We start from the raw sequence: 15,401 nt of genomic DNA, 5'->3' as shown, positions 1-15,401 counted from the left end.
CTAGGGATGGGGGATCACCCGTTAGATAGGACTGAGATCCCTAGAATAAATCCCTAAGTTCCAGAACTACGTAGCCAGCGTAGGTTATGAGATGTCACCCGTTAGATAGGACTGGTATACTCAAGGATCACCCGCTAGTATAGGACTGATCTCAGGGGTTACCTGCTAGATTAGGACTGACTCCATAGCAGTTGTCTTTACCCGTGGCACGGTACTGATACCCTTCCAGCTGGGGTTACAGGTTGGACCCCACTAGTTCAGATTCAGGGCATGTCGTTTAGATGACTACCTCCCACAGTCTTAGTTTTACAATTCATCCCAGTAAAAAGATTCAACTCAGTAGCTCAGATTTAGGATTGTTAGAAACAGTCAATTATTAGCATCATCGATGGATTTAGAGATCAGCCGCTAATAGGACTGATCTCAGATCTAATCAAGCAATATCAATATTCATAGATTCAGAGATCACCCATTAGATAGGACTGATATCAAATACAGTCAATCAGTATCAGTATCAATAGATTCAAAGATCACCCATTCGATAGGACTGATCTCAAATACAGTCAATCAGTATCAGTACTAATAGATTCAGAGATCACTCATTAGATAGGACTGATCTCAGATACAGTTAATCAATACTCATATATCAATATCAACAGATTTAGTTATTTAGTATCCCATCATTAGTAGACTAAGACGTTAGTAAATCAGCATTCAGAACTTAGTATTCAGTGTCACTACGATTTCAGTTATAGTTTATGTATTCATGCATGTATCCTTATTCAGTGTACTTAGATTATTTAGTCAGTATTGTTCATGTATGTAAACCCTTGCATTTATCCTTTCCTCATCTAGCGTACCAGTACATTCTTAGGTACTAACGCATACTTTTCTCTTGCGCTATGGTGTTTTATGCCATAGGTTCAGAAGCACGAGATCCAGAGCACCCTTATTAGTTCAGATTCAACCAGCAGTAGTACACCTAGCAGTGAGTCCTCATTATTCAAGGATGTCCCTTATTTCTTTATTGCATCAGATTCAATATTTTGGTAGATGGAGTTAGTTGGGGGATTGTCCCATCAACTCCTTATTCAGACAGTTTAGAGGCTTTTAGATTAAAGTTTTTTCCAGACTAGTTGTTCAGATAGATGTTTTAGTTTTGATAAAATTAAAATTTATTTAGTTGTATTTTTGTTTTGAATGTTATGGCAAGTTTTCGCTAGTTTTCCACATTTTTATAGTATATTATGTAGTGCTTAGTTAAAGGTATCAGTTAAGGTTAGCTTGTGGTCCTTTGGGATTACGAGAACCGTGTAGCGTCCAGGGTACCAGACTCGGGGCGTTATATGTCTAGAATAAGATCAATCCCAAAATTAATCTTTTTATGAGGAATACCAAGAAGATCATCAAGGAACACCTTAAAAATTCACATACCACAGGGACAGTTAGTAAAGAAGTACCTTCAGATCTAGAATCCTTAACATGCACTAAGTGAAAGAGGCACCCTTTGGAAACCAATTTTTGAGCTCTAAGATACAAAATAAACTTTCTTGTAGATACTAGAGAACTACCCTCCCACTCAATAACTGGTTCATTTGGGAATTTGAAAATGATTTTATGGGTCCGACAATCTAAAAAGGCATAACACGAATGCAACTAATCCATCCCCACTATGATATCAAAATCAACCATGTATAACTCAATTAGATTTCCCAAAGTATCTCTATCACCAATAGACATCACACATCCCTGTAGACTCTCTTAGCAACCACAGAGTCACCCACCGGATAGAAACATAAAAGGGATCTGCAATACACTCAGGTCCAAAACCAAAATGTATAGCTACAAATGGGTTCACATAAGAGAGAGTAGACCCAGGATCAAGTATGAAATACACATCACAATAAATAAGTTTCAACATACCAGTAATGACATCAAAGGATGCCTCAAACTCCTGGCGACTAGTAAAAGCATAGAGACAGTTTCGACCAATGTCGGTACCAGAAGTAGAAAAAGCACCCTTTGGTGTAGGATCTGATACAGCAGCAACAAGAACCTTTTTTCCGTAGAAGTAACCTTAGAAGGACAATATCTCTGCAGATGACCAATCTGACCACACTTAAAGTACCAGTTCCTCCCTTCTTTACAAAACCATAGTGCATTTGACCATAAAATCTACAAAGATGATATGATGGAGATGACTGAGTCCCACTAGCCTGAGACTAGGCACCCTGCACCATAAAATCTTCACCACTTTGTATACATCAATCACCTGAAGGCTTTGGGTAGGGATCACTAGCCATTGAGTAGGACCCAGAGTTGCCCTACTTCTTCTTAGATCATTTTCCTTCATCTCTACAACTTTGTTGCTGACTTTCCCCTGATCCGAATAGCAAAATTCTTACTCTGCCTTTTTCCAAATTTAGCCTGCTTCTTCTTCTTTTCTTTGACTTGCTATATATAGACCACAAGCTGAGAAATATTCATATCCTTGTTTAGCAAGGCAGCTTTACTTTTTAGAATCAAATCTCGTGATAACTCGAAATAAAACTTTCTCAATCTAGCCCTCATGCTAGACACCAAATCCAGAGCATACTGAGAGAACTGATGAAACTTTAAGACATATTCCTTGACTGATATCTTACCTTGCTTTAATTTAACAAACTCTTTCTCTTTCGCCTCCCTCAACTCTTGAGGAAAAATGCGGTCCAAAAAATCACTAGAAAAATAATCCCATAAAGAAGAATCAGCATCATCGCCCCTAGATAAGTCCCATTCCTCGTACCACTGATATGCCATGACTTTCAATTGGTAGACGGCAAACTCCACGCCCTCCACGTTAGTGGCCATGTATCACACAAAAGATTTTTTACATCTCATCAATAAAATATTGAGGATCTACCTCAACTTTAGAACCAATAAAATAGGAGGACTCAATCTCATAAATTGGCCAACTCTAGTAGCCTTGGAGGATGGAGCAACATAAGCAACCCACTCAGTCTAAGAGGCCACCAACTGGGTAAGCAAGTGAATCGACTGGTAAAGCTCAACATTAGACACATAAGCTCGAGGTTCCTAAGGAGGAACAGGGGGAATGGTGGAGCTCTATCAGGGCAATTAGAAGTAACGACCCTAGACAGAGTCTAAACTCTTGGAATGGGACGAGCTCCATCCCCATTTTCGTCAGACTAGATAGAAAAGTTCCTATAGATATCAGATCTTCTTGGAGACATCATCTGGAAGGTGAATAAATGAGAATTAAAGAAATTCTAGACCTCAGACTCTATTGCTTAAAACAAAACAACAAAAAAGGAAAACATTCCTAAAGGCCTCGTAGACCCTTCCTTATAAGTGTGGCATGCTACACACCCTTAAAAGAGACTCTCCTCGACACAACTTTGTTGGACACCCAAAGACACTAAACCGCGCTCTGATATTATCCTAGTCATGAACTAAACTAGGGTTTGGCTGTATTAGGTATCTCAAGTCCCACATGGAATGGAGATTACTCCTACACCTAAACAACCCAAACACAACACACCCTTAAATCTGATGAATTCCAAATATGTAACAAGGTAGCATGCAATAGCTTAAGAAAATTTCATTTCAAGTTCTTGACCAACCACCATCGACTGGACAAATGATCGATCGATCGACACCACCCAATAACCACAGTAATCCAAACAAATCCATGTAACAAGATCCAAAATAGAATATTAATAAAGTGTCGGGACATGCCCCTGACAATAGCCCAAAAAAATCCAAATAAATAGTCTAATGTAAAGGAAACCAGAATTATGAAATGGGGTCTTTTGAATTATGAAAGCTCACAACTTCAATCTGACTCGCTAGCTGATCCTAATCTAAGTCACTGAGTAGGAGATGTGGAAGAATAGAAAAATCCTGTATTGTGTGGGGATACAGCATCCAAAGATAGTTAGCAGAGTGAACGCTAGCATGTAACCCAGGGATAAGGATAACATAAGTCAAGATCAATAATTTAAAAACATCCAAAACCAATGCACATAATCAAATATATATACATTCATACACACATATATATATCACATTTCAAGACAAGGAACAAGGTTTATCATGCACTTTTAAACCTTAACATGGATTGTGTAGCTCAACCGTCATATCATAGTACCCACGGGCAACATAGGTCCCAACTCTTACCCTTAGTCAGGCTCCAGTGTGCGTAGCCATGCCAATTGGAGAATAATCTCATATATATGCACATGGGGGACTCGAACCTCATAACATATACCAAGGTGACTTAAGCACCCGATAACATAATGATTTATGGGGGACTCGAAAAACTCTAATCATGAAATAATAGTAAGGGGGACTCAAACCTTCCTGGTCACTTTGACCCCCACATCGGTAAATATGATTTCTAGTGTCGGTTACCTGGACCTCTACTTTCACAACTCAGCTACAGAACCCTATTTATAGCCTAGTTAAATCATTTATCACACAATCCCATTCATGAACTATATTTCACATTAATGCATACATTGTTGGTATCATCACACCAACTATACTTGCAAGGTAACAACAATATGCCAAGACTTGGGGAAAATAACTCCCTTTGTTCATTAATACAAGGTGGTGAATCAGTGACTCCCTTTGTTCATTTAATCAGACCATTGTATTTCAAATACCTCTTTATATCATGCAATAGTTCAAGGATAGTTCAATTTCACAAATTTCCACATTTCTCATAACTCAAAGACAATTTTATCATTAAGGGGTTGAGGTCATAACTTTTTCAAAAGTCATGAGTTTGAAAAAATAACAATTCCCTAATTTATCCACCATACCTATGCACCCACAAGTTCAAACCATATTTAAAGCATGAATAATCATAACTAAATCATGGGAAAACATTGTTCAACAATAATCATTCAAACCTACAACCCTTGTTTTAAAACAAAAATAATTCTATATGAATAGTACTTTAATACATATGCATTTACAAAACTAACAATGAGGGAAGAGTCACATGCCTAAAATAGTAAGATGTACAGAGAGAAATCGCTCTTGAAATTGCTAATTAATCAACCTCCTAAAAACCCCAAGTGTTCTTGACCTTGGGGATTTGAGAGTATTTGAGGAGTTAGTAAGATGTGGGCTTTAAGTTAGGTAAGAGGGTAAATGTCTAGAATGCCCTTAACTTAAAAGCTAAATAAAGTCATCTTTGACTACAAGTTAACCATCAACTTGTAACCACTCCTTACAACTCATCACCATGAGTCATAACCAGGTTTGTCTCTATGACATCACCCACTGCTGACCTTACAAATTAACCAACTAACTTGTAATAGGACCCTACGAGTTGTAGGTCCCAGTCGTAATCAATATAGAACACATTTGGGGCATACACTAGACACCCTATGATTTACACCCCATGACTTATAAATAATTCTTATGTCTTATAGTGAGCCACTAGTACCCACAGTAGAATCATGCGATAAACTTACATGATTTGGTTATGAATCATCCCAATAAGTCATCAAGCTAACTTACGACTCTGGGGTCTAGTTGTAACCAAGGTAGTGAGCTCAAGGTTCAAGAAATTTCCAAGGGCCAAAAATCGAAGGTTTTTCAAATATCATCTGAAATTAGGATATATTTATGTTTAAATTTAGTAGGTTTATCTATTCTAAGTAGGATACAAGCAGGGCTGGCTGTAATACTTTTTCTTAGTAGGACCATGTACATATTGTGAATAGATGAAGAAAGTGACCAATAAACATGAAAAAAATAATGAATTTGTCACAACCCGAATCGGGGCCCTAGTTGTGACAAGCATCCCAAACTATGAAGGCCCAGACGCCCTTCTTTATCTGGTAATCATGCACAATATTCATAAATTATAATAGAAGATGCAGAATTGTAAATAATTATGGAAACATGGTCATACTCTGAGTTCAATTAAACTATGAAAAATAAAATCCAATATCAACTACACAACATCTGAACCAATCTGCGAAATCTCTACTACATCTAAAAATGACAACTGTCTGAAACTAGAACAAGGCCCCCAGTGGACCTAAACAAAAATAAATAACATAATCTGAAAGATATAGGCCTTTTGGAATAAAGAAGGATCACCAACTACACACATCACTATTGTCTGAAAACTCTATCGGCCTAGAAGAACCTCTAAACTGAGCTTTAGACCCTGGGAGGAAGGGGGATCAATACAAATGTACTGGTACGCAAAGAAATCCAAAATAAATCTTATATATAAATAAAATAGTTGATAGATAGTTATAATCATCATAAAAGATATCATTTCAAAACACATGGGCATTTTTTATAATCATAAAACTTTTTTGTCAATTCAATTTCTGATCTTTGTATTACTTCTGAGTTAGGTGGCACTCTTCTACAAGTTTGATATTCCACGGGCTATATGGAATCCACCATTGACTCGACGGGGAAGCCCCCAACCCAAGTATGCCGCAAGAGTTGGAGTGTCTAAGTCTGATACGCCACAGGTCACTAGGCCAGCGTATAATAATATACCCGAATGGGCAAATCACAGTTTTGGGCAATGAGTTGTCTGAACTCATTCCTTCATCGGGGAACCACCTAAGCTCTCTTTATGCCTAATTTTAGTCTGTTCTGAAACATGTACCATTCTAGTTTCAAAATCTGAAAATCTGATTTCAAACATACATTCTATTTTGTTCTGAATTAACATGGCATAATCTGAGTTGGTGTCATCACACCAAGACTTACAAGTCCTATTTCTAAGCCATAATGCATCATGCATGATTCTTTCATCAAAAACTCAATTCAGACCACCCAAATATGCAAATAATATAAGAGATTTCATGTTTCAAAAGCACAAGTCAAAACTATGCAAGGATTATCATTCTTTGAATAACAATGTGGTGGTCCTGACATCTTTGTCAAACCATGCAACTCTTTTCATTAGATATTTATATTCAATATTTAGCAATACAAACAAGCCTCTCTTTTGATTCAAAAATCATATTTATGTCATAGTATAAATCAATACATTTCATATCATGTCTTTCAAGATGCATTTTAAAATAATCCATATCATATGAAAAATGAGATAAATCATATCAAAAAAGGGATTTCAAGTGAGTCATGCTCTCAATTCAAACATCACAGAAAACACATACATACATATACATAGGATTTCAAATCACTTTGGGGGAAGGCCTAAAGACGAAAACAATATCATCAAGGCTTCTAAAAACATGATTAAAATCGTAAATCCAAAACCCTTTTCTTAAAAATCATGATTTCTAAACCCTTTGCATAATTTAAAAAAGATTTCTATGCCCATGAAATTTTAGAAAAACCCCACGTACCTTAAATTATAAGATCTGAATATGAAACCTAGATCTTGATAGATGAAACCCGAATCTTGATTTGTTTCTTGGAGATCTTGAACTTAAGGCTTGATTTTTTTGAATTTCTTGTTCTTGGAGAAAACCCTAATTGATCTTATTTTGAGAGTAAAGAGGAAGTTTTTGATGTTGTAAAACTAATAATGATTGATTAATAACACTGAAAGGGTGATTTAATTCGTGTGAAAAGTTTTTGGAGGAGGGAAAGACCAAAATACCCCTAAGGAACCCAAAAAAATCGCATAATTGCATCAGTTGACGACCAGGGTTGACGAGTCGTCACTCAGGTGATATGTCGTTACCCAGGTCATCACTTTTGGGATGGTTTTGACCATTCACTGGCTTAGGCTGATGACCAGGTCTGATGGGCCATCACACAGCTGATAAGTGATCAGCCTCGTCGTCACGTTTTGGCAGATAGACACTTCGAAGTAAAATAAGCATAATTTTCTACTCTGATATCGGATTAAAGCGAAACCAGTAGCGTTGGAAAGAGGAATCAAAGAACTTTCATTTGATATATATAGAAGGCCTCTAAATTTGTTATATATAAAGAGTTATGTTTAATTGAAGTTGACCCAAGTTTTGACGGTCACTCAAACTCGAATGATAGGAAAGCTTTCAACTCGTTCTTGAGTTAGGGGACCTCTATGGTCTCAATTTATGCTCAAATAGGTTCCCACACTACATAATTGATTAACATACCAAATTTTCATAGGATTTATGGCTTTTGGATCACCTACGCATAGAATTGACATTTTCGTTCTAGCCCAAAATGCAGGGTGTTACATTAGCTCCCCCTTAGGATCATTCATCCCTGAATGATGGGTAGGAATGTTGAAGTCTTAAAGGTATGGAATTATGTGGAAATTATATGTCTTCTAAGAAGGGATATAACTGACCTAAAACATTTAAACTTCTATCATGAAATTAAATTCTAAGTAGACTTGACTTTACTTGCTTTAAGGAGCGGATTCATTCTGAAACTTTAGGATTCCCTTGAAGTGTTCATGATCCAATCATATATATTGAATTGAGAAGTGATAACTTGTGCAAGTAAGAATCATGAGGCAACAAGACTTAGATTATACCAGGGTATTACACTGTCTGAGCTAAACTACTTGGAAAAAATTTGAGATTATGCGCTAAACTCTTATGAACTGAGTAATGACTAAATAGCTAAATCAGGAACATGATGCTTGGACTGAACTGGATTCGCAATTTACATGGAGGGAATAAATTCTCTTCAACACTCTTTCTAAAGAAGTTCCAGTAGCATTAAAGAGCAAAGAATCGTAGGCATGATTTACACAAGACATCCAACTAAGGAATCACAACCTTAACACTACTCTATTGCATGGAATAAGGACATATAACTCATAAACTAGGAAAGAATTTCCATGCCTTAGGCGATGCAACTTCTTACTTCCAAGCTTAGCACACTTCTCGAATACTCCCTTAACTATACTATTCCCCTTAAATACCATACTCATTTGATTCAACTTATAATTCTTATATGGGCATTGATAACTCTTTCTACTAATGTCTAAAGTAGCTTAAATCCTTTCACTGGGATCAAGCCTAATTCTAAATCACAAAATACAACATGCCACATGACGATACTAGTCTAAACCATATGATTCAATCTTCTATATCCTCTTTAGAGATCACACCCTAAGCATAATGTGCTTTATCACTTCAATGACCAACTCTGAACTCTTACTATGGATTCACTAGCGCATGTTACGTTTCTCCATTTAAATCCCAACGTGACATTCAAGCCCATCTTTATAACCACATATGAATTTCATGGCAAACACCCATAAATACGTACTTCATATATATTCTCTAAATACCCTATCAATACAACTCACACGCTCTACCCCAAGAATATACACATAAAAAAATTTCTACTAACCATCACATGTATCAAAGACTTGGCCCCAAATCTTACATCATACTTATGGCCTTATCTAAAACAAGCATACAATGATCTTACATCAATAAGAAACATTCACTTATCACCATAATCATTGCATAAGGAGGAGTCACAAAAAGGTTAGAACAAAATACCTTGAAGCATGGAAGGATACTATAAAAAACTTGACACTTAACTAAGGCCTGAGGAACAACGAATCAACGTCATAGATTCATCAAAATGATCTGAATTGGGGGCATACCTGGCTATAAGTGGAATCTCTCCAATCATTTGGAGTGTAGCATGAGTTATGGAAACTGAGCACACTATTCAGCATGAGTACATAAGTCATAAGCTGCATGACCTTAATTTTTGGAGTTCATAACTTATGGACTGTGATTTTGACTATTAAAAGAACCGAAACCCCTCATTAAGGGACTGGAAAAACACCTGATCCTCTATCATATGCATGAACGTGAACTATGATCATGGAACTAAAACGTAAGGCATGAGTAGGTATTGGGATAACTGAAAAATACAAAAACAAGAATGGGTTGAGCCTCACCCTCACCTTCTGATATTCTATATCATACGGGCATTTCTACTAAAATCTCAGAGCCTGACTTGGTTACTCTTTCTATTATCTCCCCCTTAGCTTCAAGCCATCATTTTAAGTTTGAGAGATCCCTTACTAGACTCTAACTGAACTATACTTACTGCACTCTAGGATATAAAAAAGGACCATACACACATATCATAGAACTTAACCCGAATGACTACACCTGAAAGTGGAAAACCCACTATTAATACTACCTTCTGAGATGCACTCTATCTTTCTATAGCCACCAATAGTCATCATATAATACTTGAACACTTACTAACTTCGAAACTTTATGAATATCCCCATAGTTGAAGTTCACACCCTCTAGTGCTTCTATTCTTATTTCTATTAGTTCAACCTTCAAAACTCAAACTTAGATTCTAACACCTAAAATGGATATCATCAACCCTTTGATGAACCATACTTCTTCCATTATAGCCTACCAATATTGCGACCCCAAACTTATATCTCTCTTCCATGAGGATCAAGATCATATCAAAAGGCTCAACACTATAAGTCAAAAACTCCTTAACTTGGCCATTTAGAACACCTTGTACCATCTAACTAGTCTTTCTCCACCTAGCAACTCAACGATACCACTAGCCACACACAATATATAATAGCCTTAGAAAAAAATACCGCAACCTTATATCACCTTCGGTATACTTCTACCTCATACATACAACATCATATTTCATTACGAATCAAATAAACTTAATCTATTGCATACAACATTCAAGCCTATTAGATTACTTCCATATAACTAGTATCATTAATTAAGAAATTGTCACATCCACCTTCATGGACATCAACTGATCAAACTTAATGTCTAGTGCTAAACATGATTTACAACCCAACCTTATGCACAATTCTCACTTGGAAACCATGAAATGAACATTAAGAAATACTAGTACACTAGAACTTCATAACAATAATAATCGATCATGACTTTACGGTTTTCCTTATCATAACTCATTAGCACGTACTATTTCAACACATCAGGCCTACTAATTTATTCCCACAAAACATACATTATTAATCTCATGCCACTATTCTTACCACCAAATTCTATATTTAAATTCAAGCCTGTAGTCTAGCATCAATCATCTACCACCAATAAAGAATGCAACATGATATACTAGTCCATCAAATTGGGAAATTCTACCCAAATACTTCATTTTATCTAGATACTATCCATAACTAAAACACCTTTATGACATTACTAGTATACCTCTAAATCTACCGCATACCTTTTCACAAGCAGTACTAGTTTACAACTACCAAAGAAAAGAAGGTTAAGGGGGTAAAGTCATATAATAGACATGATTAACCTTAACCTTATATTATACTTCAATACAATCTTATCTACACAAAAGTCACCCTCACTCTGACTTCTAACCTTTTGACTTCATATCATTAACTTTTTGATCTAATCTCACCACCAATAGGTCATGATATCGACACTTTAACTTATCCTACTACTCGGATGGAAATACAGTTCCAATAAACACAAGAACAATAAGATGAACAGCAAGTTGCTAGTGAATCAAAATAGGCCTCACACGGCTTCACTAGACTTTGATTTTTGTGTTTTGAACAAGAAAATGGAATGAATAACAAAGAAACTATGCTAGTGAATATAAAGAGCCCCACACGTCTTCACTAGACTTTTTGTTTTAACAACACAATGATATCAAGATTACAAGAGATAGAAACTTGACACACAATATTTAATGACCCAAGAATACATATCTTACTTTTGTCTTAACTGAATGCCTCCTAAGAATGAGGACACAATTTTAAACTTGAGGGACTGGAGCTCCTCTCAAGCCCTTTGTACGACTTCTGAAATTTCTATTAGTAAATCTGAGAGCATTATCTGAAAATACCATAGTAAGGAAAAGAATTAGGATAACTTTTCTTTTGTATGGGCGACACCATAGCATGAATTAGAGTATGAAGGAGGAACATCCTGACTCCATAGTATGAACTAGAACATGAAGAAAGGGAAACATTCCTAAACGCCTAGTAGCCTCCTGCTTATAAGTGTGGCGTACTACACACCCATTAATAAGATTCTACCCGACGCAATTTCGTAGACACCTTGGGACCATGAATCATGCTCTGATACCAAGTTTTTCACAACCCAAATCGGGGCCCTAGCTGTGACGAGTATCCCAAACCATGAAGGCCTGAATGCCCTTCTCTATCTGGTAATCATGCACAATATTCATAAATTATAATAGAAGATGTGAAATTGTAAATAATTATGAAAACATGGTCATACTTTGAATTTAATTAAACTATGAAAAATGAAATCCAATATTAACTACACAAAATCTGAACTAGTCTATGAAATCTCTACTACATCTAAAAATAACAACTGTCTGAAATAGGGACAAGGCCCCTAGTAGACCTAAACCAAAATAAATAACATAATCTGAAAGACATAGGCCTTCTAGAATAAAGAAGGCTCACCAACTACACACATTACTGTTGTCTGAAAATTTTACGGACTAGTAGGACCTCTAAATTGAGCTTTAGACCCTGGGAAGAAGAAGGGGTCAATACAAATGTACTGGTACGTGAAAAAATCCAAAATAAAGCTTGTATATAAATAAAATAGTTGATAGATTATCATAATCATCATAAAAGATATCATTTCAAAACACACGAACATTTTTTATAATCATAAAACTTTTCTATCAATGCAATTTCTGATCTTTGTATTACTTCTGAGTTAGTTCTGAGTTAGGTGTCACTCTCCTACAAGTCTGATATTCCATGGGTTGTATAGAATCCACCATTGAGTCAATAGGGAAGGCCCCAACCCAAGTATTCTATGAGGGTTAGAGTGTCTATGTTTGATACGCCACAGGGCACTAGGCCCGCGTATAATAATATACCCGGATTCGCAAATCACGATTTTGGGCAATAAGTTGTCTGAAATCGTGCCTTCTTTAGGGAACCACCTAAGCTCTCTTTATGCCCAATTTTAGTCTGTTCTGAAACATGCACCATTCTATTTTCAAAATCTGGAAATTTGATTTCAAACATGCATTCTATTCTATTCTAAATTAACATGGCATAATCTGAGTTGGTGTCATCACACCAAGACTTGCAAGTCCTATTTCTGAGCCATAATGCATTATGCATGATTCTTTCATCAAACTCAATTCAGACCACCCAAACATGCAAATAGTATAAGAGATTTCATGTTCCGAGAGCACAAGTCAAAACTATACAAGGATTATCATTTTGTCAATAACAATGTGATGGTCCTAAAATCTTTGTCAAACCATGCAACTCTTTTCATTAGATATTTATATTCAATATTTATCAATACAAACAACTCTCTCTTTTGATTCAAAAATCATATTCATGTCATAGCATAAATCAATATATTTTGTATCATGCTTTTTAAGATGCATTTCAAAATAATCCATATCATATGAAAAATGGGATAAATCATATCAAAAGAGGAATTTCATGTGAGTCATGCTCTCAATTCAAACATCACATTAAAACACATGCATACATATACATAGGATTTCAAATCACTTTGGGGGAAGGCCTAAAGACCAAAACAATATCATCAAGGCTTCTAAAAACATGATTAAAATCATAAATCCAAATCCTTTTTCTCAAAAATCATGATTTCTAAACTCTTTGCATAATTTAAAAAAGATTTCTATGCCCTTGAAATTTTAGGAAACCCCACGTACCTTAAATTATAAGATCTGAATATGGAACCTAGATCTTGATAGATGAAACCCGAATCTTTATTTGTTTCTTGGAGATCTTGAACTTAAGGCTTGATTTTTTGAATTTCTTGTTCTTGGAGAAAACCCTAATTGATCTTATTTTGAGAGTGAAGAGGAAGTTTTTGATGTTGTAAAACTGATAATAATTTTTTAATAACACTTAAGGGGTGATTTAATTCGTGCGAAAGGTTTTTGGAGTGAGAGAAAGACCAAAATACCCCTAAGGAACCCAAAAAATCACATAATTGCATCAGTTGATGACCAGGGTTGATGGGCCGTCACTCAGGTGATAAGTCATCACCCAAGTCATTACTTTTGGGCTGGTTTTCACCATTCACTAGCTTAGGCTGACGACCAAGTTTGACGAGCCGTCACACAGCTAATAAGTTATCAGCATTATCATCATATTTTGGTAGTAGGCCTCCTAATTTGTTATATATATTTTACATATATTAGGCCTCCTAATTCATTATATTCAAAGAGTTATGGTCTATTGTAGTTGACCCAAGTTTTGATACTCACTCAAACTCAAATAATAGAAATCTTTCAACTCATCCTTGAGTTAGGGGACCTCTATGATCTCAATTCATTCTCAAATAGGTTCCCACACTACCTAATTGATTAACATACTAAATTTGCATAGGATTTATGGCTTTTAGATTATCTACGTATAGAAATAATGGTTTTTGTTCTAGTTTGAAAGGTAGGGTGTTACATAATTATAAGGTACTTATTTGACATTTAGCAGCTTATGAGACTATGGGATCTGCTACAACCATTTGTAGTGACAAAACTGGCACCAGCCGTATGACAGTAGTGAAAACATGCTTCACTATGAATGTCAAGGATGTGAATAAGTTAAGTGATTCAATAGACCTTTGTTCTGAGATTCCAAATTTTGTACTAAAAACTTTACTACAGTCAATTTTTAACAATACTAGAGGAGAAGTTATAGCTTCCAAGTATGGGAAATCCGACATATTGGGAACACAAACTGAGACCGCTTTATTACAGTTTGGTTTAGCGGTTGGTGGAAATTTTCAAGTGGAACGACCAGATGGGAAAATTACAAAAGTTGAGCCATTTAACTATACAAAGAAATGCATGGGTGTGGTGTTGGAAATCTGTGATGGAAGTTTAAGGGCTCATGCTAAAGGCATTTCAAAAATAATTTTAACTCCTTTTGATAAGGTAATTAATTCCAGTGGGGTTTTTTCCTTGGATGAAACATCAACTAACCATATGAAGACCACAATCGATTAGTTTGTCAGTGAAGCTCTCCATATTTTGTATCTTTGATATATGGAGCTGGAAACAAGATTCTCCCCTATTACTGATATTCCAGTTTTTGGATATACTTATATAGGTATTTTAGGTATAAAGGATCTTGTTCATCCTGGACTCAGGGAGTCTTTTGCGCTATGTCCTTCAGCTGGGGTTGATGTACGAATAGTTACTAATGATAACATTAATATTGCAACAGCCATAGCAAGGGAATGAGGTATGCTGACCGATGCAGGTATTTCTATTGAAGGTATAGTTTTTTGAATAAGATTCAAGAGGAAATGCTAAATCTAATTCTTAAAATTCAGGTGCTTTAATCATTTTGGTTTACAAATGAAAGTTAAGAGATTTTAACAAATTATTCGTATAAAAATCCCCCTGCTCATTCATTATGATATGTAATATTTTACTATATCCTCTTTAATTTTTTAGGTGAT

At 35.8% G+C, this 15,401-nt stretch overlaps 1 protein-coding gene across 1 annotated transcript; it reads left to right on the top strand.

The window, feature by feature from the left end:
- Positions 1-14,439: 14,439 nt before the first annotated feature.
- Positions 14,440-15,180, top strand: LOC124898551 (calcium-transporting ATPase 10, plasma membrane-type-like). The gene is made up of 2 exons (XM_047412188.1): positions 14,440-14,871; positions 14,989-15,180. Exons 1-2 carry the CDS (start codon positions 14,440-14,442, stop codon positions 15,178-15,180), a joined length of 624 nt encoding a protein of 207 aa, XP_047268144.1.
- The last annotated feature ends 221 nt before the right edge of the window (positions 15,181-15,401 follow it).

The sequence above is a fragment of the Capsicum annuum genome, chromosome 5, assembly GCF_002878395.1.
Source record: "Capsicum annuum cultivar UCD-10X-F1 chromosome 5, UCD10Xv1.1, whole genome shotgun sequence".
In the NCBI taxonomy this organism is placed as follows: domain Eukaryota; kingdom Viridiplantae; phylum Streptophyta; class Magnoliopsida; order Solanales; family Solanaceae; genus Capsicum; species Capsicum annuum.
This window is presented reverse-complemented; position numbering and strand designations above follow the sequence as displayed.